The sequence below is a fragment of the Numenius arquata genome, chromosome 25 (genome assembly GCF_964106895.1).
Source record: "Numenius arquata chromosome 25, bNumArq3.hap1.1, whole genome shotgun sequence".
NCBI classification, from domain to species: domain Eukaryota; kingdom Metazoa; phylum Chordata; class Aves; order Charadriiformes; family Scolopacidae; genus Numenius; species Numenius arquata.
The window spans coordinates 3343218-3366975 of NC_133600.1; the positions used below are offsets into that span (position 1 = coordinate 3343218).

The following is a 23758-nucleotide window of genomic DNA, read 5'->3' on the forward strand; positions in this document are numbered from 1 at the left end:
GTTGCTTTGGCTCTCGAGAGCCAGCTGCCATTTCCTCCCGAGCCCCCTCCTGCGCTCCACAACCAGGCTCAAACGCCAGCCAGCGGCTCTTTCCAATATTTTAATGAGTCGCTACATCTTACACTCATAATTATAAAAGAATAAGAATCCATAAAAATATTTTCTTTTCATAATACGCACTTAAAATACTCCAGGGCAAGTCAACGTGGTTCATCTGGGTGGGGTTGGGGTTTTTTTGTTGTTGTTGTTTGTTTTTGTTTTGTTTTTTGTTTGTTTTTTTTTTCTTTTTTTTTCTTTTTGCCCCTGGCAGAACCCTTGGCTTGAGGGGGGGGGGTATGTGCTCCCCTGAGGTGCGATTGCTCAATCCCCCCCCCCTCCCTAGAACTGCAGTTCCTGTTGACCAGGTAAATAAAAACCAGAAGAGAGCGTTTGCTGAGTAGACGGGCGAGGGGAACAGTCACTGACCCGCAGAGAACTGAAGCACAGCCAAATTTCAGTGCACATCTGAAAGCTCAGGGCGTCGGGGAAGGAGAAGGTGGGGTCAGGAGGCAGCACAGAGAACGGAGGGAGGGAGGATTTGCATAAATATCATCCATCTCGCGTTGCAAAAACCCAAATGCTGCTGCGATCTCCGGAGAGGTGATCTCTGGCTTCACTGCTCCAGCTGCCACGCTACCTGTTGGCACAACTCCACTCCTGAGCGGCCATTAGAGAAAGGTACCAGAGGACGCCGTTACCGACCCCAGCCACTTCCTCCATCTGCTCTGCAAAATTCAACTGAAAAAAAAAAAAAAAAAAAATAGAAAAAGACTAGTGTTGCATGCTTCTCGTAGAGCTCTCTCCACATCCTGGGGCTCCACGTTTGTCGCAGCAGGGCCAGGACATGGCGGCAGCAGCAGCAGCAGATCAGCTCCCCCCGGGGCTTAACGATGGGTATTTCTCTCTTCCCTCCCGCTCCTGGCTTAAGGCAGCGTGCTGATTCGGCTCTTCCACTTCCAACACAGGCACTGAGTTCTTGCAGGTGAGAGTAGGGGGACTGCGGAGGCGCAGAGGAAGGGGAAAAGGACAAGGGAGAGAGAGATGGACACAAACCTCAGCCTTGGGAGACACCACTGTCCATTGATTCCCAGGATAGAGGGGAGTAGCAGCAAAAAAAAAAAAAAAAAAAAAGCATTAACAGCCAGGCTGGAGGAGAGGAAGAGGAGGAGCAGCTTGGAAAGTGAAAGAAGGTGGCACTGTCCAAAGGGAAGGTGCCCTCCGCCCTCCCCCTGGCTCGAGGCAGGGGGGGACACCCAGCCTGGGGAGGGGGACACTCAACCCGGAGCGGGGCACTCGGCCGTGGGTGCGATGGCTGGGGGGGGGGACGGGACGGCGGTGGCAGGGCATGGGAGGGGGAAGGTAGAGCTGTCAGTGTCCGGTTTGCAGAGGCTTGTGCTCTCAGAGGTATTCTTGTAGAAAGTGCAGCAGCGTGATTTCATAGTGCTCTCCTGACTCGGGGCACCGAATACTGTGTCTCTCGTTGGGGTAGATCTGTGCAGAAGCAGAGAAAGAGGGCGGTTAGTTCGGAGCAGCTCCTCCAGCACCCATGACCCTCCCTCACATCAGCCCTTTTCCCTCAACCCAGTCTCCATCGGGACGAAGAGGTGCCAGGGAATGTTGAGAGCATCGTGCTGGTGGGTGCTGCCAGTCCCCTCGGCCACCTCTGCTGCCACCAGCCAAGGGAGATGGCAACAGTTCAGCCGAGAAGGAAAGTTCCAGGCCTGAGGGCAGGAGCCCTGTTCGCAAATGCTTTTAGATATATCTGCCAGCAATGAAACAGCCACAGTGCCACCTCCCGGCCACCTCTCAGAGTCAAACCAGGCATTTACTGTCATTACATTGCAGCAAGATGTGGGAGCATCTGCCTCCACCTTCTCCCGCCCCCAGAACACACAGCAGATAACTTTTTCCAGATTTAAAGGACCTTCCCACTTCTCTCTTGTTCCTCCTACCTGCAGCTGGTAAGGTTTTCCAGCCCGGATTAGCTGCGATACCAGGAAGTTGGTGTGAAAAAAGTGCACATTTTCATCCAAAAAGCCATGGAGGATGAGCAAACGATTTGGCCTGGAAGTGGGATGAGAGACAAGATAAGAAAGCACAGAAAAAGCTCCGCAGTGGGTCCAAGCTGCCGGTCGGCAAGGCAAAACTGAGCAAGAGACAAGCAGTTAGAACAGCGTTAAGGTCACAGATGCGGTCCTCAACCCCTCCCTGGCAAAGGGGGCTGGGGGCAGCGTCTCCCAGTTTTCCGCAGAAGGCAGCAACCAGTCCCCCTTAGTTAAACAGGATCAGAATCCATCCATTCTGCTGGGATTCAGCAGAGGCGCGACTGGTGGCACTGAGGAGGACCCAGGAGCAGGTTTTTAGGGGATCCCTCAAGCCCTCGGTACTCACTCGTTAGGAAGCTTTTCTACGTGTAACGCCACGGAGCCAGCTTCGTAGCCCTGCTGGTTGTTCTCTGGGATATCCATGTACCGCTCGGTGTACCCAGTGTCATATGCCATCCAAACCGTGACCGGAGCACCTGCTATAGCAATCTGTCAAACAAATAGGTGGCAGGAGACAGCCTCAATTATCACGTGCTAAAGAGTTCAAGTCTTCCTAAAGGGGCAGGAAAAAATAGGCTCTGGACTGCTCTGTCACTCAGACCAGGATTCTTCCACTGCAAATCGACATAAACCCCAGATTCCTCCTCCTGTTGTTCCTATTACAGTCATAGAATCATAGAATCGTCCAGGTTGGAAGAGACCCTTGGGATCATTGAGTCCAACCATCTACCCTACACTACAAAGTTCTCCCCTATATCATATCCCCCAACACCACATTTAAACGTCTCTTAGACACATCCAGGGATGGTGACTCAACCCCCTCCCTGGGCAGCCTGTTCCAATGCCCGACCACTCTTTCTGTGAAAAATTCTTTCCTAATGTTCAGTCTAAACCTACCCTGTTGGAGCTTGAAGCCATTCCCTCTCATTCTGTCATTAGTTACCTGTGAGAAGAGACCAGCACCAACCTCTCTACAGTGTCCTTTCAAGTAGTTGAAGAGAGTGATGAGGTCTCCCCTCAGCCTCCTCTTCCTCATACTAAACAGTCCCAGCTCCCTCAATCGCTCTTCATAAGATTTATTCTCCAGGCCCTTCACCAGCTTCGTTGCCCTCCTCTGCACCCGCTCCAGCAAGTCACAATGGGGCAAATTCCTGCATAACAGCACTAAAAGCTTCCCCTTTTGGAGGAGGATTTGTGGAATGATCCAGAACTTGGGAAGGGGATTATCTCACTGGATGCTTGGCTAAGTCCTCCACTGGCAGTCACTGTGGAACGACCCCATCCCCACCAAGCCTCAGACAGGGAAGATCTGAAAGAACGCAGGACCAAGGGACACTTTCACCCATCCATCAGAAACATTGAACAAAAAAGCCAACTCCAGACACCCAGAGTTACAGAAGCTGAGAGTTACGCGTTCCAGAAGGACAGCCCCATGTCCAGACTCACCTTGAAGACGTTGGGTTTACAGATGAGACCCATGAGGGAGAGGAACCCCCCGTAGGACCAGCCGTGGATGGCTACCCGACTCAAGTCGATGAACCCGTATTTTTCTGCTACATAATGTAAACCTTCCACCTGGTCCTCTATCTCCACCTGACCCTAAAAAGCAACACAGAAGCTCAAATTAGCAGCTTTCTAAATCTAGAAAATTGAGATAGAAAAGACCAGAGCAACACTCACACAGGAAGCACGCAGCCAGGCAGCCTTCGAAAGACAAACGAGCAGAGATTCATCAATAAAAGCGGTACATTACCATTTGGTTTTTCAGGGCCCCTTCAAATTTGAGTCCTCGCTGGCAGGAACCCCGTCCATCGATAACCACCACAGCATAGCCTAGGGACGCGAGCGTGTTTAGCCGTAAGTACTTGATTCCTTTGAAGGAGTTATTCACTAGCTGCACCTGCAGGAGGAGGGAAGAAGAGTTTCAGAGCCAAGCAGCTGCCTTCCAGTACCTTCCTCTGTCTGTCCCACTGTGCAGGGCCCTGAGCTGGACCACAGCCACTAACTGCACCCTCAGAGCCATGCAAATCAGACTAAATGCTGGAAAAATCATCTGAGGTTTGAAGCAGAGGTCAGAACAGAGGCCCAGGCTCATTGCTAACCAAAGTGTAAGTCCTGATGATGACCAAGCCACACAGAGCTCTGCCCTGGGCAGCAATCCCACGCCTGACACTAGAAATTAAATCTGGATTATTACCTGAGGGCCTCCATACACAAAGAGCACCGTGGGATGCTTCTTCCCAGGCTGGACATCATGAGGTTTGTAGACCATCCCGTAGAGCTCGACATCGGACTGGGTGCGGAAGTGGAAGATCTCAGGCGGGATGTAATCTGGGGGACAACCTGCAGAAGGAAGGTCAGACACCAGTGATGCAGTAACTGGCAGCAGCCTCTGCCTCCTGCCCCACCTGAACAACCTCATTCTGTTCAAACCTGGCCCCAGTCAGGTCTCCTTCAATATCAAACTGTTCCAAGCCTCAGCAATGCCTCTCAGAGAAGGATCTTGCTGGGAAACGACAGCCTCTATCTGTCCACACAGGGCAACAGGCCACACAAAGAGTGAAGGGATCACACAAGAACACGTCACCCGCTGGGTATCCTCACAGAAGGCAGGCCATGCCACACCAGCCAGACGTGGAAGGGTAAGAACAGGGAGGGGTGAAATGGAAAAAGCATTTGCAGGAGGGGTTCAGGCACTGCTATGACCTCCATCTAACTCTTTATAGCCTACAGCCTTAGAATGAAGTAGCCACTGCATCCCAGATACTTGCACCCTCCCTCTTCAGACAAGTCATGAATAAAGAAACACCTAAAGCCACAGCCATCTAAGCCCTGCACCCTGGAGCACCACTTTCGCTCAAAGCATGAAATAGTATCATCTTAAAAGCCCATATACCATTTCCTGGATGAGCTACCCGCTAACGAGATCTCCCCGCTAAGATAACACAGTTCATTTTCCCTCAGAAGGAAGTTACTTGGGCCACTTCCCTCTGCATCACCTTTGGCTACTATTAGTGGGAAGAGCATCACAGACAAAACCTAGCACTGGCACGTGCCACGGCACTTACTGGCTGCCTCCATCATGCTGGCCCAAAACTTGGGCTGCTTGTGGAGCGGGTCGTCATCGGAGCCACTGAGCTTGTAGACGTGGACGCAGGGCGGAGTGCTCACGCTGCTGTAATGGCTGATGAACATGTCAAAGTTCTACAGATGGGAGAAAGAGAAGAGTTAGGGGAACAAGGGCTTTCATTTCCCACATCTAATCTCCTCCACTCAGTTCTCAGATAAAAGTTCCCACATCTCAAGCAACCAAGACAAAGAAGCCCTCAGGACTCATTACTGGTCATGATTCATTACCATTCCCAGTTAGGATCCCCGTCAGTCAGGAGATGAGTCTTGTATCCAAGAAACAACCAACCTGGCTCATCGAACAGCTGTGGGAGAAGCCCGGCGTGGTGAGTCGCACAATTTCTCCGGGAGACTCATAGCTGACTACGTAGAGGTGGTGCTCCAAGGGGGTGTCCTTTGTGCCTTGGAAATACACTAGTTTCGTAGCCTCGTTGACCCAGATCTATGTGGAGAAGAGAAGGCTCAGCGACAGGAGGACAACTACTACTGCTCCTTTGCCGGTTCCAACAGCCTGGCCCCGGGAAGAGTGAGTTGAACACAAAAACAGACTGTGAGGGGCTACTCCCAGCATCAAGGACCCCACACAACGCCTGTTGATACCACAGGCTGGAGAACACATACAGCACCTACGGAAAACCCCATAAAGTCCAGTGAAGTAACAAAAAGCGGTCACTTAGCTTTTTTTTTAAAGAGACCCAAAGCATTTTCTTACTAACGAGCATAAAAATTTGGGCTCTGTTCCCCATAGGTGAAGATTCTGCACTTAAATATAGTGTCTTCCCGTAGAATGTCTGGATTATAAGGGTAAATATGTATTTTTTCCAGCAATCCTGATAATGAATTCCCATCTGTGGAAAGATTCGTCTAATAAGCTCTAACAGCACCAAACTTCAAGCCACATTAAAATACATTTTTAATGTTCAGATAAAGCCGATTCTAAAAACCTCCTTGGCCAGCCAGGAACAGAGACTACAGTTTTTAAATGCCACATTGATCCAGCAACAGTAACCAAACTGTTTTCCACCTTACACTTTCCAAATGCTGAAGCCCAAATGCTATTTCTGGCTAACCCACAGTTTGAAGACCTCGGTGGACAGCAAAGGGAACAAAATATCCAACTCAATTGGCCAGGAAAAACCGGGCAGAGCCCTGTGGAGCAACAAATGCATCAAAATAATTGCCGCTAACACAATTTTAGCCATAACACATGCAGGGAAGAGCTGTGGCCAAAATCAACAGCATGTACAGTGAGAATCCACATGGGGAGGGCCAGCAGGTTAATTGCAGATTGAGGAAAAGCAGCAGAAACCAAACGCACGGAGCTGCAGGCCTTTTTAAAAGCGAGAAGTGAAAATCCAGATTAATTGGAAATGAACAGACAAGGTCTTTATTTTGACAGAAACCACCTGGGAGCGTTAAAGATCAGACTCAGAGTTAATTCCTGAAGCAAAAATGGAACTAGGTTTCTACAAGATTAATAAAAATTCATTTCTGGCTATTCCACAACCAATAACAGATACAGTTTCTCCATATTCTAAATTGCTTTATGCTCCCTAGCTGCCTTCTTCCTAAAGGCTCTGCTGAGGAATCAGCTGGAGACCAAGAGTTCGCTCTAAGCACTGGACGTAATTCCAGTTCACCAGCACTCATTGGGGTTAAAATGCTTCGGCAAAAGGCAGCAATCCCAAGCTTCTCCACAAAATAGTTCTTTGTTGCTCTTGAACCTCAGACTCGTGTCCTTTTTTATGGCCTGACTCACTCAGGGGGTTTACCTAAGGAGCGATCTGAGGGCTGATTAAAAAGGCAATCAGTTCAATGTGCACTGGAGTACAGCACTTCTGGGGAAAGCCGAGGCAGCAATAAAAAGAGAAACAAAATGAAGCTTAAGTAGTTCTAGCTGGTCCCAGGCGTAACGCAGGGCGTAGGCCAGGACTGTGGGCAGACAATGCAGAGCTGTACCACTGCAAGAGAAAATAAAAATAACCACTACCTTCGATCCGTGCCTCGCCAACACTTCCCATTCCCCACCAGTCAGGGCAATCTCCTCTTTGATAGGACATTTGAAATCATCTAGAAGAAAGAAGATGAGAATAAGTCACCGTCTTCCCCAAAAGACAAGACAAGCAAATTGGAGAGGGAGCTCCCAGAGCTGAAAGGCTGATAAAATGCAGCTCTTACCCTCGCTGTGGACAAATGGCTGCGACCAGTCATAGCTGCCCTGCTTTAGGACCGCCGTGACTCTGTACAGGTGACAGAAACCTGTTTTGCATTCGTTGGCTCGGATAAAGCAGAGTTCTTCCTCCTCTCCCTCCGGTTGGATGAAAGGATAGAAGATATCGTGAACCTGTCACACAATGCAAAAGACCCACACGTGATTTCTGTGAGACAGCAGAGAGACAGCCAAGGGAGTCAGTGCTAAATCATTGGGCTTTCAAAGGAGAGGGCAGAGGGGAGAAATCTCTCAGACAAGCAGCTAAAAAAGCCATTTCATAGTTTCCTATCACCACAGAGAAACTCTGGGCCCATGTAGGAGACCACGTGCTCTGGGCTTTCCATGGCCACCACCAAAACCAGCACCAGTTTGCCTCCGAGCTTGACATTTCAGCTCTGGGACTGCCACAAGGAGGTTGCTATTCCAACACCTCAGGAGTGCCACAGTGTGAACTCCAGGCCCCTTTGTCACTTGAGTACCAAGATGCTTAATCTCAGAGGCTGAAGTTTATTCCCTGTCCCCTATATCCATTCCCTACCTAAAGAAGTACAACAAATTCCAGGGATTAGGGTGGTTATGCCTCAAGAAGCCGTTTAATCTTGTAATAAAATACCCCCAAAAGAATGGCAGTGTTACATCCAAAAGTGTTAGTGTCCGAAGGGCCTGTGTTCACCAAGAATGTTAAATGTTAGCAAGAATTAAACGAACCGCTCCAACTGCAAGGAGATGGCAGGATCCTCATCCCCTCCAGTGCTGACTGCATGAAAATCCTTCTCATGGCTTCATCAAAGCACCTAAATTAACCCCAAATCTGGCACTATTGAATAGCAAAGCGGTCTGCTGGAGCACAGACTGAACTGGACACACAGCCAACACGAAACTGGTTAACTGTGGGGGAGGAAGGGGCAGCCTGTGTTCTCCTCCCAGCCCTGAGCCTCTTACATTTATCCACACATCAGTGGTTTCTTCATAGATCACAAATGGCTGGACATTTTCTGGCACAGTTTTGGCAAATTCAGCACGCTGCTCCTCATTTTCTGGGACTGGAATGAAGAGCGCTGGAGGCAGAAGTATTAGCTGCAGCCGTTGCTGAGGTCTGTCTAGGAACATAGCCCAGGCGCTGGGGAAAGAAGTTGGAGGTGAATGTCAGTACCACAAAATAGATGTCCCTTTCTAACACTCCGAACACGCAAGCCTTTCCCCCCACCTCCCGCTGGCAGAGAGGATTTGGGCATCTGAATGCAAAGCTTTTCTCATCATTGCTGCTTTCTAATCTCCTGGAAGCTTTGCCAACAAACCCGTTACTGCCAGACATCTCTGGTATTTCACAGGGGTATCGGTCAGACAAGACGTCTGACAGATTCGCCAGTGTCTATTCCAAGGGAGCACCGTGAACAGAACCCTGTCTCTAAGAGAACATAGCTCTTCCTTGGGCAGCCCCTCCATCAGGAACCAACATTCTTTTTCTAGCAGGCTCCTAATGAGCTAAAATGATCGCTCTTAAAGCGATCCACTTTTAGCTTCCTCATTGCACGCTGCAGGGGAAGGCACAGACCTAAGACAACGGCCAAGAGAAGGAGTTCCTTCTGTCTCAGCCTTGTCTCTCTCCGAGGAGAGCCATTTGAAGTGGTGCTGCACTGCTGGCCTCTCACCATGACAGATCATAGAATGGTTTGGGTTGGAAGGGACCTTAACGGCCACCCAGTGCCACCCCATGCCCTGGGCGGGGACACCTCCCACCAGACCAGCTTGCTCCAAGCCCCCTCCAACCTGGCCTCGAACTCCTCCAGGGATGGGGCAGCCACAGCTTCTTGGGGCAACCTGGGCCAGGTTCTCACCACCCTCACAGCAAAGGATTTCTTCCTCACATCTCATCTCAATCTCCCCTCTTTCAGTGTCAAACCCTTCCCCCTCCTCCTATGGCTCCCCTCCCTGATCCAGAGTCCCTCCCCAGCTTTCCTGGAGCCCCTTTAGGGACTGGAAGGGGCTCTAAGGTCTCCCCGGAGCCTTCTCCTCTCCAGGCTGAACCCCCCCAACTCTCTCAGCCTGTCCTCACAGCAGAGGGGCTCCAGCCCTCTCAGCATCTCTGTGGCCTCCTCTGGCCTCACTCCAACAGGTCCATGTCCTTCCTGTGCTGAGGACTCCAGAGCTGGACGCAGTTCTCCAGGTGGGGTCTCCCCAGAGTGTAGCAGAGGGGTAGAATCACCTCCCTGGACCTGCTGGCCACACTGCTTTTGATGCAGCCTGGGGTGCAGGGAGCTTTCTGGGCTGTCAGCACACACTGCCAAACGCACATGACAAGCCACCGCTGCACAGCGCGGCCACCCCAAGGCCTGGAAGCTCATCAAAGGAAGTTTCATCATTAAGACAGACTTTCAAAAGATCCGGTTGTCCCCAGCATCCCAGTGACTGTGGATTTCCTGAACTGATGCATTCAGCACATTTACATAAGCTCTGGTGCAGAACGTAAGGATCACCTCTGGGATTACCTTCTGTAAAGCTGTATGAATTTAGTTTCCAGAGCAGAAAATTAATGATCATAGAATTGTCTGGGTTGGAAGGGACCTTTAAGATCATCTAGTCCAACCATCAACCTAACTCGGATAAAAAACCATCACGAACCCATGTCACTAAGCACTATGTCAACCCATCTTTTAAATACCTCCAGGGACGGTGCCTCAACCACTTCCCTGGACAGCCCATTCCAAGGCTTAATAACTCTTTCAGTGTCAAAATTTTTCCCTAATATCCAATCTGAACCTCCCCTGGTGCAACTTGAGGCCATGAGTTACAGAATGAGATCTTCAACAACAGCTAAGTCACCTTAACTTGATCTGGACAGAAACCAGTTAACAATCAAGCAAGATTTGAGGGGAAAAAATTGAAAGCTTTAAAATTTCAAACCAATCAGGTTGGTGTGAATTCTGTAACTCTTCAGGCAAAGTGGCCAGCACAAGGCTATGGATCGTGTTTGGAACGATAGTGAGCTCTGGGAACACACCGGCCCCAGGGCAATCTTCCCCTTGTACACATGAAGGGCTGAGCGCCTCACAAACCGCCCACATTCCCAGGGTAATTTGGCACCAATCAAACTGGACCAATGAAGAGTGATAAACCTGCTTATACTACACTCTCCAGCAGGAAGCGTATTGTACTCGTATTAAACATCTTCAACTCAAAAGAATTCCCTAGGACTGCCCGCTTAATATATCAACATCATTTAACTTTGTGGTTGTGACTTAAACCCCACAGCTTGTCAGTCCGGTCTACATTCCATTAATTCCTACATTTAGGATGTTATAACACTGAAGCAGCCAAATATTCACGTGCCATTTCTGGCACTCATGGCTTTAAAACTCAGATCACAACAACAACACAAGGCACAGAGGGCCTGCAACACTTCAGCCACGGAAGCCCTCAGGAGTGTTAGTTTGGAAGAAAAACTTATGTACTATTTGCCGTCTCGGGTCCATCCAGCACGGGCAATATACTCCACAGTCGGAAACAACGCAGCAAATGGTTGCACCAGCTCCTTGTCCTGAGCGCACACAATCTGCAGCAAAAAGAAGGTCCAATATCAGATCAGACTGTTCCCAGAACCTCCTCACCTCCTCCCAGGGGAGCTCAGTGGAATGGGAGAATATAGAAGTTTAACTATGGGCATCAGCAAGGGTCGGGCCAGGAGAAGCAAGCCCTGCTACAAATGGCAGGAAGAGAAGGGAAAAACAAGCTTCAAAGCAAAACGATTTTGGCATTAGGCCACAGAGAAGGACAGAGCCAGGGACTGAAGCCCAGGATTAGATAGGGCTTCAACCCTCCTGCTCCACTATCGACAATGTAATACATCAGGCTACCCCTACACTCCTCGCTCCCCTCCCCTCTCCCAGCTGCCTCTCCACCAGAACGATACTCTTCAGCATTTTAAAGATTTTTCTGCTTCTTGGATAAGCACGTTATAGAACCAGGTGTTATCAGAGGATGATAACAAAGGCTTACACTATCTACGATGTCTTAGTGACCTTGTCTTAATTCTAGAGAGCTTCAGAAGCCGCCAACCCTCCTGTGCAATATCCCATTCTGGGCTGTTATCACTTACCTTACCCTTGCTGTCCGTTTTAAATTCTGCCAGTTTTAACGTAATCTTGGGGTTTTTGCTGCCTGCAGGGAAGGAGTGAGAGAATACCAGGATGACCACCCTGAACACCCCACAACACAATTTCTAGATTAGAACTGACTCTGGTCCTACTAAAAGGGCACTGTGTGAATGTACAAATACCAAATTATGTATTCAGGCAGACATCACGATAATCGCAAGAGTAATTTGGGGTATGGAACAAGTTTGTTTTCTCCTTGCCTAGTTGGCTGTGCATGTTCTCAGGAGGGAGAAGAAAGATGGTATTCAAAATGTATTCCACGATACGCCACCAGACATATTCCATTTTCTCAGTAATCCTTTCCTTTAAGCTGAACTTTAAATCCCATTCCTTTCTGGCAGTAGATTTTGGGCTCCGAGACTCAATTAGGCCTCAACATTTACAACCAGCTTCTACATCGCAGTAAGTACCCAGATTAATCACGCAAAGTTTAGAGCCCAAATTCCACTGCTGCTGCCAGCAGGAGTCAAGAGTTGCATTAGCAGCCCCGCGGTACTTCCCTTACCTGTCCTGGGGTACCGATAGGAGTCTGTTTTTCTCTCCTCCAAGGCAGGTGAAGGAACATGAATTATCTCCACCTCTGACTCATCCACTTCCTCATACAAGATCCGCAGTGTTTTTAAATCCTCCGAACCTGGGAACAGAGGGTAAAGGTGTTTGCTGCGTTGTTTTCCAGCTGTTTTTGACTCGCCTGGAGCGTGGCGGCAGCAACACTCTGGTGCAGAGCGTACACCTCCTGCGCAGCCACAGCTCACAGTCACCACCCGCAAACACTCCTCGCAGCACAATTCCAACCCCTCCGCGTTTTGTTCCTTCAGGTGGCCTCCCCAGACACGGACCAAAGGAAAGCCTTGCTCAAAATCTCAGTCATAGCAGGGGCCAGCAGCAGTTACAGCATCAGAACTTTCTAAGTAGAGCACTGACCTTCTGTGGAAGCTGTGGGACACCACCAATAGCCTGTGAACCGATCAAACTCCTCCTGAATGACAAAAGTGGCTACACCAGCAGACTTGGGGTCATCAAGAACATTGGATAAGCCTGGAGAGGAACAAAGAAGAGACTGCATTTAAATCTCCTTGGAAAAAGCCGAGCCAAAAGAAGAATGTACTTGTAAGAAATAAGCTGTGAAGACACGAGCCCTTCCAGCCTGAATTTGTCAGAAAGAATTTCGTTTCAAACCTGGCAAGAAGCAGCAGTTACCTTTATGGCAGTACGTCATCCGCTTCTCCTCTCCTGTCTCTATATTTGCTACCCACAGATCGTTGTTATTAATGAATGAAAAGAAAGCAGGGTCAGCAGGGCAGATCTTGGGATCCATTCGTGGCCCTGTGCATTGAGTCTTGATCTCCAGAGGCTTCATTGGAGACACCTACAGCAACAGACACACAGATAGATCAACTCCAGCTTCACATTTAAAGGCCTAAACCACAGATACAGCGCAGCCCATGAAACGATGGCAAACACAGCCCCGACAGAAAAGAAATAGCCATAAGCAAACAGACACAGATGCGCAGCCACCTCCAACCAAAACCCATTAAGACCATTTCAGGTGATATTCATAAAATCAGACTTACCATGAAACCATTCTTGCCTCCATCTCGACAGTGAAAGAGGCTGTTGCTGGCCTGGAAGAGGAACAGGCCGCTCTCGCTGTGGAAATCATAAGACGTTATACCAAAGACACCAAGCCGCTTGCGTTCCCTCAAGAGCTCCTCTTCTCTAGAATACATCCCGTGATGAGGGGTTGCCTAGGATTGAAGGAAAGGAAAATCTGAAAGAATCTGCAAGGAAAGAAACTCTCACAGAACAGGAATGCTCCAAGACTAGCAGCAGTTAGTCTGTGAATGTCCAAAACACAATATACCAGCCCAAAACCGTCAGTGGTATGACCATAGAGGTCCATAACTGCTGTACTCTAGGCCACAAGGATGGCCCAGGGGGACTAAAGCAACCTCAGGCCCCAAAGTCCCCTCTACATAAAAGGGAAAAACTGTGAATCTGTCATTTCTGCAGTTGGCGCTTCAGCATGAACTGAGGACAGCTGCGCTTGCTCTGCTTATGCAAATCAGATGTAACCAATTAACTTAATGACGTTATCTACAGCCTTCACAAACAGTTTCCATGTCAGACACTGCAAACAAAAGCTCTTCCGGGGATCTTGAATTACCCTGAAGGGGACCTGCATTCCAAATGGGGTCACGACAGCTAAATTCGTTTCCACCCGGAGCCTTTCTAGTCGGGAAGACAGACAAACCCCCTCCACTCCCTTCTTCGCCAGTGCTGATAGTGACAAAGGACATTAAGATACTAAAATCAGGGTCTCACACGCTGCCACCCTGTTCTCTCCGCTGTTTAGCAGAGCAGGACCCACCGCACCAGCCCCACGGCATCAGCCACTTTTCCCAAGACCCGTCAAACCAGGCTCCTCGCACTTGGGCTTACCTGAAAGTGATCCAGCATCTGTTTCCATGACAAGAGTAGCAAGGCCTCCTTCCGTACCTTTTTGGGAATCTCTGAGTAAAGAAGGGAATTCTCTCGGCTACCATATGGCATTCCTATTAGGAGGACAAAAGCATCATCCTACTTAAGATTAGTGAGCCAGCACAAAGAGGACCAAGAGCAAATTGAAAAATAAGTCTGATAATGGAGGGGTTGGGGGTCTCCAGAGGCTTCTACCAGCTCAGTTAAACCACAGAAAAATACCTAAATTACTTATATTTAGTTATTCATTTATTTGGATGTTTCCTTAAGTAAGATTTAACATTAACCAACCTTTTCAGAATTAGTTCCGTCCAACTTTCCTCTCCGTGGACTGTTCAGCCCACGCCCTAGATCCACTCTGAAAAAGCCACTCCCTGAATGGGTGACTCAACGTTACTCCCCACATCACTCAGCCAGAATTTTGCTACAGGGACCTCGTTGAGGCCAAAGCACCAGCCTGCATGAGGGGAAGAAAAAGCTTGGAAGCTCTAGAGAGCCCATTCAGATGTGAAACAGTCTATTATACAGTCAAAAAGACCTTGCCTTTTTATACATAAGCCTTTGATTATGGTTATCAAATCAGCTGCTGGCCTTCATCCAATTTCCAAAACAACCACGAAAAAGAAAATAGCCTGACACGGGATTTTGGCACTTTCAACAAAATCAAAGACCGTGAACTTGCCCTCTAGATTTGCTGTAGAGACTCCCTAGATGGGAATTTCGCACAGGGAAACGTGCCCTGGTTGTCTACTCCGACCACATCCTGGGCAGAACAAAAAGGTTTCTGGGCCAGTTAAGCCAGCAGTACAGTTACTTAAAATTAAAACTGAAATATTAATAAGTGCTCAGGAAGCAAAGCAGTATGTGAGCATATAATCCTCAGAGATACAGAAACACCAAAGTGCTGAGCATGTGGTGTTTAATATAAGCAGCATCTGCCATGATACAACATAAAACTCTATGGGGACAGCCCAGGAATGATTTAAGATGTCCAAACAGAAAAAAAACTGCAGATCGGAAAAAATTACTATATATATGCACATTTGACACTCATGCAAATGTGACCTGGGCTTCCTTTCTCCTTATTATATTAGTACTTTCTACAGTGACCTCAGGCTGACTACAATCAATCAGCATTTCCAAGAAAAATCTTGCCTTCCTTCCCAAAAGACGTTATACTTTGCTCACAAGTGAAGGAAAGTATTAAAATTCTAGGCAAAGTTCTTCAGAATTCTTTATCCTATATGGTCACTACCAGTATTCACATAAAAACTTGAAAATGTTATTTAATGTTGGGTCAGTAATAGCATGCTGGTGTTAGAACCCATTTCAGCAGTTCAGAAGTGTCTGAGTGTTTAACAGCACTTGGTATTCAACTCAAAAGATGCTCATTATGGAAAAAGAAAGATGATTAGGGATGCCTGAGAAGAGGTTCTCCGGTATTACCCAACGGATACAGATCTTACATGATGGATCAATCCACTCTATGCCCTGTACATTTCCTTAAAGAGAAAAAACACTCGTGTATCTCCATTCCTGGCTCTGGCTCCCATCACACATCCGTGCAGGACACCAACCAGCTGGGTGTTGTCATTTCATACATCAGAAGAATATGAAAAATTTTTTAAATTAGCCACTTAGACCTTTAGTTTAGTCATCTAGATTAAAAACTGCATCAAAGTCAACTCGGCCTTGAAACACAGTCAGCTTTAAATCAGGTCTCACTGCTCAGACTCAACAAGAAAAATATGCTCACTGTGGATACTGCCCTTTCCAGTAGCACTTGTGTCATAAGAGTGTACGAGGAACTACAACAAATCAAGTCGCTGGCACACAGGAGCTGCTTAATGCCAAAACAAATCAGTCCCTCAAATCCAGCATCCTCCGTCCTACAGTGACCTACACTCAACGGCTCCAAAAAGGAAAAAAAAAATAAAATAAAAAAAGCAGGGTCACTTCAGGGAAGCAGTCGCTGCACGGAGTTGCTCATCAGGCAATTTCTTTACTGGCCCAGTAACGATCGGCTCATGCCCCAAAGCGTAACAAACTCTTTATAGTCTATAAAGCTTCCCATGTTACCAACCACAAAATTATCCAGTTACTAAAATCCAACCACTCTGTCACTAATTACATTGTGGCTCCAGCTATAATGAGGGACCTGTGCAACACAGCACTCTGCTGTCTCTCAGACCTGCTGTAAGCAAGAGGGTATTTCCCTGCGAATCCCATTAATAGTCCATTCCCACCTAATCTTTTTTTTTCTTACCCTTGAAAGCATTCTACCTACATGGAACTTAATAAAGCAGGGAGACACCACCACCCTGCCATTAATACCTAGAACTTGCAACATATAGTTAGTAATTACTGACAGCAAATTCCTTGGAAAGTCAGTCTGGTTGATCAATCAATCCCATTTCTCCAAAGCTAGGGAGGCACAAGACGGTGCTGAGTTTGAGGAACATCCCTTCTCTTCCCCCATCACCTGGGCTGAGCTGGGTTGCCAAAGGACACTGCATTCACACCTCTGTCACCACTGTCACCAGGTAGGTCTGACCAGCCAGCACTTTCCCTCGGAGCTGGAAGCCTGTGGTTAACGCGCTTGTCTGGGACCAGAGAGGTCCAAACCTTGAGCAATATTACTTAATCTCAGTTCCCTCATAAGTGGAGACACCTCAGTCCTTTTCCTCGCCTGTTTAGATTGGAAGCTCTCCCATAACAATTCCCACCCGGCATCTGGCGCGCTGGCTTACCCAGGTAATAGAGACGATGAGAGTGCGGGCTGGACTCTTCTGTTTTCCGGACAAACTGGAAATCATGGGGAGCTTTGTTCACTATCATGCCCGAATACTTCCTGCTGCTGTGAATAATGTCACGCAGCCCATCCCAAGAATGCTTTTGCACCTGGAATTGGGAAGGCACATCCTCCATCTCGACCACTTCAGAGCTGTCCGATAGCGCGTCCACTGCAGTCATCCTCTCTTCCCCTTCAGAACTGGACAAAAAACTGAGGGAGGAGTTGAGGGAGAGAATTAAGCCTTAAAATCAAGCAGGCATATTGTGTTGCTTAGAGAAAGCTCTAAGCATGCAACAAGCTTAAGAGAACAGGCACTCCTTAAACTACAGATCCAAGGATTCTCTGCACTCAAAGATTACATTTTAAACATACATCGACGTATCGAAAGGAAAAGTCCATCTCCCATCAAATATCGAGTCCTGTAAACAAATGTATTGACCTCGGAACGCTCACTCTCCCAGGACTAGCTCTAGAAATAAGCTGTTAAAGGAAGTACGAGCAGCAGATTTTGGTGCAGAAAACAATCAAGCTTGACTCAAAGGAAAACCAGCCAAGGAATTTGGATGGATAAGTCATCAAAGCTATGAGCTATCGTAAAGTCACACAAACTTCTGCCCTGGAAGCCCACGAAAGCGAAGTCCCCTTCCTGCCCTCCAGGAAACCCTGCTCATCACTTTGAGAAGGGGGTTTAAGCCCAAGCACGGCACCTCACTTACCTGGAGAGCTCCTGCAGCCAGGAGCGAAGTAGGAGAGATGGATAAAGAGGAAGAAAAGAGGGCAGTGGTCTTTGCTAACAGCAAGAAGTCAACAGAAACAGAGCCTGGTCATATCCTGCAAAACGTGGCACGCATTCCCCACGCGTTTCCAAGCAAGCGGTTATTGAATGAGTCTACCAGAACCGCCTCCACATGCAACTACAGCAAACGTTAATTTGAGGAGAGGTGGACTACCAGACTCGCCCAGGGTCAGTGATGTCATCTATTGCAAAGCAGGAATGAGCCCTGGACCAGGGAAACCAGTTTGTCACCCCATTCGAGAAGCTGGATTTCCCTCCATGAGGGCATTTTAGTTGTTTTGGGGGTATCTGGAAGAACGTCACAAATAATTTCAGCAGAACTTCATCTTACTGAAAAATCTGGCTGGAGAAGTTTGCTCCGTGGAGACAGAATCGCTACTTTTGACACAGCATCAAAAGCAAACCAGTGACTAAGGATTATACCAAAAAAGGCCTTGTCCTCAGCAGCCCCAAGATTTACATTTTCAAATGAGATGTTTCTTGAATGCCGCCTGTCATTTGGGAAGGTGACCTGCATCCTGACTGGAGAGCAGCTTCAGAGATGAAGGATTAAGCAAGAATTACACATAAACCGAATCTTGGAAGACTTCAGCCTCAGCGAGATGCACAAGTTCCCTCCCAGCAGAGAGAATCAGAGGAAAGGAGAAGGATGGTTATTTATATCAGCACAAGAAAACACTCGCCTCTGCCCATTTTCTACCATGAGTATTTTCCTGGAGAACCCTGACTGTTCCTTGAGGATTCCCCCACCAGCTTGCACCTTCTAACAAACTCTCTAAAAGGAAGTTCTCACCTAGTTTGACATCTTATGCAATTACAGCAAGAGATGAGCAAACCTAAAGCAAAGTACATCTGGACTTCCTTAAACTACAGGTGCACGGTACAAGGGCTGTAAATATAACCGTGTCTTCAAACCGCTAAGCCCCTAAATTGTACAAAAATGTGCAAATAATAACACAAGCACAAGCTCCTGAAATAAATCTGTCTGTAGGTACTCCTGGTACCTACTGCCCAGCAGTAAATCCACAGCTTGAAAATGAATAAAGAAGAGTGTTTTCCAATCAAAGCCAGGCAGGAAGCCCAAGTGAAACCACAAAAGAGAACGTGACGGGATGTTCTAACACAGCGAGTGTGTCTGTGGCCGCTACCGCCAATATCCAGAGTCTCCATTACAGCAACTCCAATCCCATCTGAAGGCAGAAGCGCTGCCCATCAGAAACACATGACAGGAAGACCATAAAACCCCATAAACTGGGTACAATTCTCTCCACCCAATCCCACTGCAGGTCAATCAGTCAACTAAAATAACCTCCCTTTGGCTCAAGATGCCTGACCCTTGGGTTACTCTCACCCAGCTGGTAAAATCGTCTTACTCAGCCTCCTGACTCCTCACGAGGGAAAGCTGCACCTTTCGGGGATCAAGCCAGTCCCCAAATGCAATACTGGTAAGTGTCCCAAACCGAACTGGAGCCTGAAGCCCCTTCCAGTCTATATTGCCGTGATTTTATGATTCACTAGTGAAAGGCACAACTCTTAGCGTGGTACCGCTCTCACCCTGGTGATTCTGATGCTAGAACAGGGCGGAGTAGTGGGATAAGCGAAGTAATTGTCACACAAAGGTAGGTGAAAGTGTTGGGAAATACCACCATCGCAGCCGGAGCGTGGTGGGCTCTCGCAAAACTTAGGTCCTGACACAATACAGAGTATAAAGAAAATCCAACTGCTTCATCCACTGCTACAGCCACCTCTTGGACAAAACACAGCAAGTATTTGGCAACACCACAGACGTAATTAAACAAGTATAAGGAGTAACTTATCTAACTGAAATCGCAGAGTGAATATTGGGATTAAATTATTCAAAGGTGAGATGGATCAAGACATGAATTTTAACTATCTTATTCTTAGACAGTCTTGAAACTTGGGCATCAACATAGTGCATCTGAGAACTACACCTTCCTGCAAAAACTCTGTCCTTTGCAGTCCTCACACTGAGACACTGATTTAGATGATTCAGTGTTGGTGCAGAAGCACTAAACCCACTCCCCAAAACCATCTAGTTGTCCCTTGGAGCTCTTTTTCATGCTTTTCCTGCCCTGCGCAGCCAGGTTAGATGGGTCAGGCACCCACCAAGCCCTCCTTCAGGGAGGACGCGTCAGTCTGAAGACAGCAAGCACAGCACAGGTGGGACAGCAGCACAGGAAAAACATTGTAAAGCTTGGAATTGGCAGGGAGTGAAACAAGTTATCTTCCTGAGTCACTTCCTGACCCACAGATCCCGACACAGAGCTCCCTGGGCAGAATTAGATACTTGGGATTCTTCAGAAACCTCATTCACTCCAAGAGGTGATTATTGCTCTGTCCCACACAACCTAAAGGTCAATAAAGGCCTTGGGAGTAACCGGGACACATACCTTCTCCAACTTCCTGCAGTCTCGTTTTCCAGACGAACCCTCTTTATCTTCTGCATTAACTACTCAGCGAGCTGGGCAGGACAGGAAACTGGGGAGGAAGAGGAAAAAAGCAAATTTCATATCACTGCAGTTTCTCCCGTCATAGGAATAAGGCTGTGTGAAAGCATTCCCCATAGGACACAATTCCAACTGAGCGTGGAGACACAAACAAAATCCTTGCTTTGCACTTTACGGTTCAAATCTGTTCTGCCACCACATGCTGGATATTAACAGCCCAGAGAAATCTGAGAGAAATTTCTTCACCTGAACAATGCGACTCAGCAAACTCTGTACCCTCTCTCTTTCTTTCCTACAAAATTCTTCTTAAAATCCAAGAATTCTCAGTACTGACCCTTCCTTTCATTCCCCTCCCCAAATCCTGAAATTCTCAGAAGTATCAGGTATTAAGAATTGAGAAAACAGAGGTCTGGTCCCTACACTTAGAGGCAAGAGTCAAACAAAGGACACCATAAGGAGCCAGACAGAGGGTCAGCAGCCCCACTACCAACAGCGTCACAGTCCCACCTGGGACATAAAAGCCACATTTGTCTTCCAAGCCAGACTCTGCTGCTTCCCTCTGCCTCAGCCTGATGCCACGGAGGATTCCTGGCTCGCCCTCACCAGCCCATTTTCCAGGAGACTACGAAGGCGCTGCCTTCACAATCGTCCTCTTTCCCCAAGTACACTAAAGTACAAAGATCTTTGTCTCTTCTTCAAGAGAGCTCTGAATCACAGACACACCCCAGACCTACTACTATCTCTCGCCAAGGCCCCTGCTCTGCCCAAACAGCCATTTCTCTACCAAAACCACACTCACAGAGGATCAGGAGAGACAAAGCATCACAAAGAAGCGCCAGCAGTGAAGTTCTGAAACTGCAGAGGAGAGCAGAGAGGGAAGAAGTAGCAGCATCCAGTAATTTAAGGGCAATTTTGGAGGCAAGGACGAAGGGCAACAGGAGCGATGCTCAGGAATGCTGAGTAACCTGGTCCCATCTCACAGCTGACCCTGCTTTGAGCAGGGGGTTGGACCAAGAGACTTCCTGAGGTCTCTTCCAACCTTGGTTATTCTGTGATTTTAATGATTCAGAGGAACATCTCACCCTCAGCCCACCCGCCACAGCTCCCACAGAGAAAAGGAACAATAACATCCTCCGATGCTGAGCCCAGAGAAAGAGAAACGGAACAAAACAGACAGGAGAGATCAGAAACCCGGCATGAATCATGATACTCGGTTGTCAGCGAGACCCCGAGGGGCCTGCTGGTGCATTCAGGAAGAGCCAAAGCAACACGGTCACCTAGAGAAGCCCTTACAAACGTGTCCCTGTCATGGCCGGGAGCTTTCAGTCCTCCTTCTCCAAAAATAAAAGCAACTGAGGGTGGAATAAACCAATGGGGGGGGGTCTCTACAGAGGGACGAGCTGTGGTGGAGGCTGCCAGCAGCCTGTGTCCATCTCCACGGCCCTGTGAGAGAGCCCTGACAGGGAGCTGCTGCCCTTGCTGGTGGGAGGGGGGGGGGGGGAAAGCCACGGGTTAGTGGGAGAAGGGGTGGGGGGCAGGGAGCCCCCCGTGTCCCCCTCAACTTCCCTGTGCTGCTGGAGGCAGCTCTTTCCCTGTGGAAAAAGAGGAGCAAGCAGCTTCTCTCCCAGCCGGGGAGAGCAGAGGCAGCTGGGGGGGCAAACACACCCCCCCAGGGCGTCCCGCCCCATCACCCCATCCCGGGGGTGGGCACGTTGGAGTTGGGGTGGGGGGGAGTGAAAGAAATATAAACCGCCCCCTGAGGGCCCGGGGTGCTCCCAGGCGTGGAGGGCAAAGCGTGGGAGAACAACCCCCCCACACCCCACCCGGGCAAGGAGTGGCCGCTCCCCACACCCTGGGGGGGGGGACACAAGTCACAGGGGGGGACAAACATACACCCCCCTGCCCTTAAGGCACCCCCCAGCCCAGGGGAGGGGGGGAACGCGGCCCACGGAGGGGACAAACTCTCCTTCCCCGGCCTCCCCCCCTCCCTAGGCCAGGCCCTGCCCGTACCGGGGGGGGGAACCCCGGGAGCTCACCCCCTCCCTCCTCACTCACCCCGGGGCGCGGCGACCTCCCCCTGAGGGGCGGGGGGGGCGGCTCCTCTGCGGGGGGGGGCGGCGGTGGCTCCGTCAGTCCCGCTCCATGTCCCGGACACTGGGGCAGCCCCGGAAACGGGGCGGGAGGGGAGGGGGGGAGCGGGGGGGGGGGGGGGGCGGCGGCCTGCCACAGCGCGACCTTTCACCCGGCGGCGGAAGTGGCGGGTGCGCGCGGGGCGGGATGGCGGGAGCGCGCGGGAGGGGGGAAGTACCAACTGGTGGTGGGGTTGCTGGGAGGAACCATTGCATGGGAGGGGGGAATGCCAGCGGGTGGACGGAACCATTCTGCGTAGTGAGGGGGGTAGAGAGAGAATTGAGGCTGGAAGAGGGCAAAAAAAGGCACGGAGAGAATATCTTTCACCGCCCAGCCTCCCAAGCGGGCTCCTAATTCAGCATTTATTGTCGCCGTGGGGCAATTGTGGTGCTGTTCTCGGCGCTCGCGGCGGCCTCCCCCCGCCCCTGGTGAATGGTTGGGTCCAGGCGGCTAAGGCTGCTGAGGCAGGCCGGGGAAGACTCATTCGTCAGGCGTTGGTGGTATAGTGGTTAGCATAGCTGCCTTCCAAGCAGTTGACCCGGGTTCGATTCCCGGCCAACGCAGCGTTTCCCTTTTTTGTTTCTGTATTTTTTTTTTCTGCCTTTTCCCACCGATTCCAAAGCTGATTCTGAACGCGGCTGCACGCGGAGCGCCCCGCCCGGCTGCGTGTTACCCACCCGAACCCCGGTGGTCGCCGGCCAGGCGCGGCGGGACGCGGGCGCTGCGGTATGTGATGCCGTTCCTTCTCGCCCAAGCTGGCGGAGGGGAAGCGGCGGAGCCTTGAGCCGCCGGGGAAATAAATAAAAACGAACGAAAAAAAGAAAAAAGTATAAACAAAAAAAAAAGAGATGGAAAACAGGTGTTTCCGCCCGGGATCGAACCGGGGACCTTTCGCGTGTGAGGCGAACGTGATAACCGCTACACTACGGAAACCCACGCTGTTATAACCTCCCGGGCGGCGGCTGATCTTCCCGCGACGGCTGAGGGGACGCCTCTGTCCCCCGGCGGGTCCCTCCCTCACCTCATGGCGACCCCGAACAAAACTTACCCTAAACGCTGAGAAACGCCGCGCGGGATTCCAAGTGATTCCCGTTAATGAGTAATTAGTGCTCCCGGAGGCCCGCTCACCTCCGGAGGTGGCTGAGGTGGGTGTCCCCGGGCCTGGCTCAGCTGAATGTCGGTGGTGTTTCCCCTCAGAGAGGGGACAGCCCCAAAAGGAACCCTCTGCTGAGGGGGAGCAGGAGGGGACTCACCCCAAACCGGCCTGGCCTGGCCTTGCACCCTGCTCCGAGCCACGGGGGCAACCAGAAGGCCTGGAACAGTTCTCCCCCTCCAGGCCCGGCCTCCCCCTCCAGGCCTGGGCACAGCCCCTGGGCCCACCAGCCCAGCCCAAAGCCAGGCCTGGAGGCCGGGCACAGGTTCAGGAAGGCAGGAGGTGACCAGGACTTTGGGCCGCTGTTGAAGAAGCATCTTTTCTTCCTAAGGCAGCTGCCACCAGATGTCGGTAGAA

At 49.7% G+C, this 23758-nt stretch overlaps 1 protein-coding gene and 2 non-coding genes across 10 annotated transcripts; 1 reads left to right on the plus strand and 2 right to left on the minus strand.

Annotated features, from left to right (window-relative positions):
* Positions 1-84: 84 nt before the first annotated feature.
* Positions 85-20149, minus strand: DPP9 (dipeptidyl peptidase 9). 8 transcript variants are annotated; one of them, XM_074163923.1, is made up of 21 exons: positions 20062-20117; positions 16811-17064; positions 14022-14134; positions 13154-13327; positions 12780-12948; positions 12504-12617; positions 12085-12213; positions 11522-11583; positions 10878-10978; positions 8368-8545; positions 7392-7557; positions 7203-7283; positions 6238-6371; positions 5503-5655; positions 5153-5288; positions 4282-4427; positions 3838-3984; positions 3531-3683; positions 2431-2573; positions 1992-2103; positions 85-1530 (listed from the first exon to the last, which is right to left on the minus strand). In XM_074163923.1, exons 1-21 carry the CDS (start codon positions 20115-20117, stop codon positions 1438-1440), a joined length of 2814 nt encoding a protein of 937 aa, XP_074020024.1. In that variant the 3' UTR covers positions 85-1437. The 8 variants fall into 8 exon arrangements, with proteins under 8 accessions (XP_074020024.1, XP_074020025.1, XP_074020029.1 ...); XM_074163924.1 differs by lacking the exon at positions 6238-6371 and having other exon boundaries at positions 7204-7283; positions 20062-20149; XM_074163928.1 differs by lacking the exon at positions 6238-6371 and having other exon boundaries at positions 7204-7283; positions 12504-12620; positions 12816-12948.
* Positions 20150-22739: 2590 nt separating this feature from the next.
* On the plus strand, positions 22740-22811 carry TRNAG-UCC (transfer RNA glycine (anticodon UCC)). Its single transcript has one exon. It is a non-coding gene; the product is annotated as a tRNA-Gly (tRNA).
* A 297-nt stretch (positions 22812-23108) lies between these two features.
* Positions 23109-23181, minus strand: TRNAV-CAC (transfer RNA valine (anticodon CAC)). Its single transcript has one exon. It is a non-coding gene; the product is annotated as a tRNA-Val (tRNA).
* Between the last annotated feature and the right edge of the window lie 577 nt (positions 23182-23758).

What these genes read in the sequence shown, in the direction of transcription:
- DPP9 (XM_074163923.1), bottom strand. Translation starts at nt 20,117, where the DNA reads ATGCAGAAGATAAAGAGGGTTCGTCTGGAAAACGAGACTGCAGGAAGT. An exon ending in CCACTGATGTGTGGATAAAT is followed by an intron (nt 7,558 to 8,367) that starts GTAAGAGGCTCA and finishes ATTGTGTGACAG; the next exon opens with GTTCACGATATCTTCTATCC. An exon ending in GGCGAGGCACGGATCGAAGG is followed by an intron (nt 6,372 to 7,202) that starts TAGTGGTTATTT and finishes GATGCATTTGTT; the next exon opens with GCTCCACAGGGCTCTGCCCG.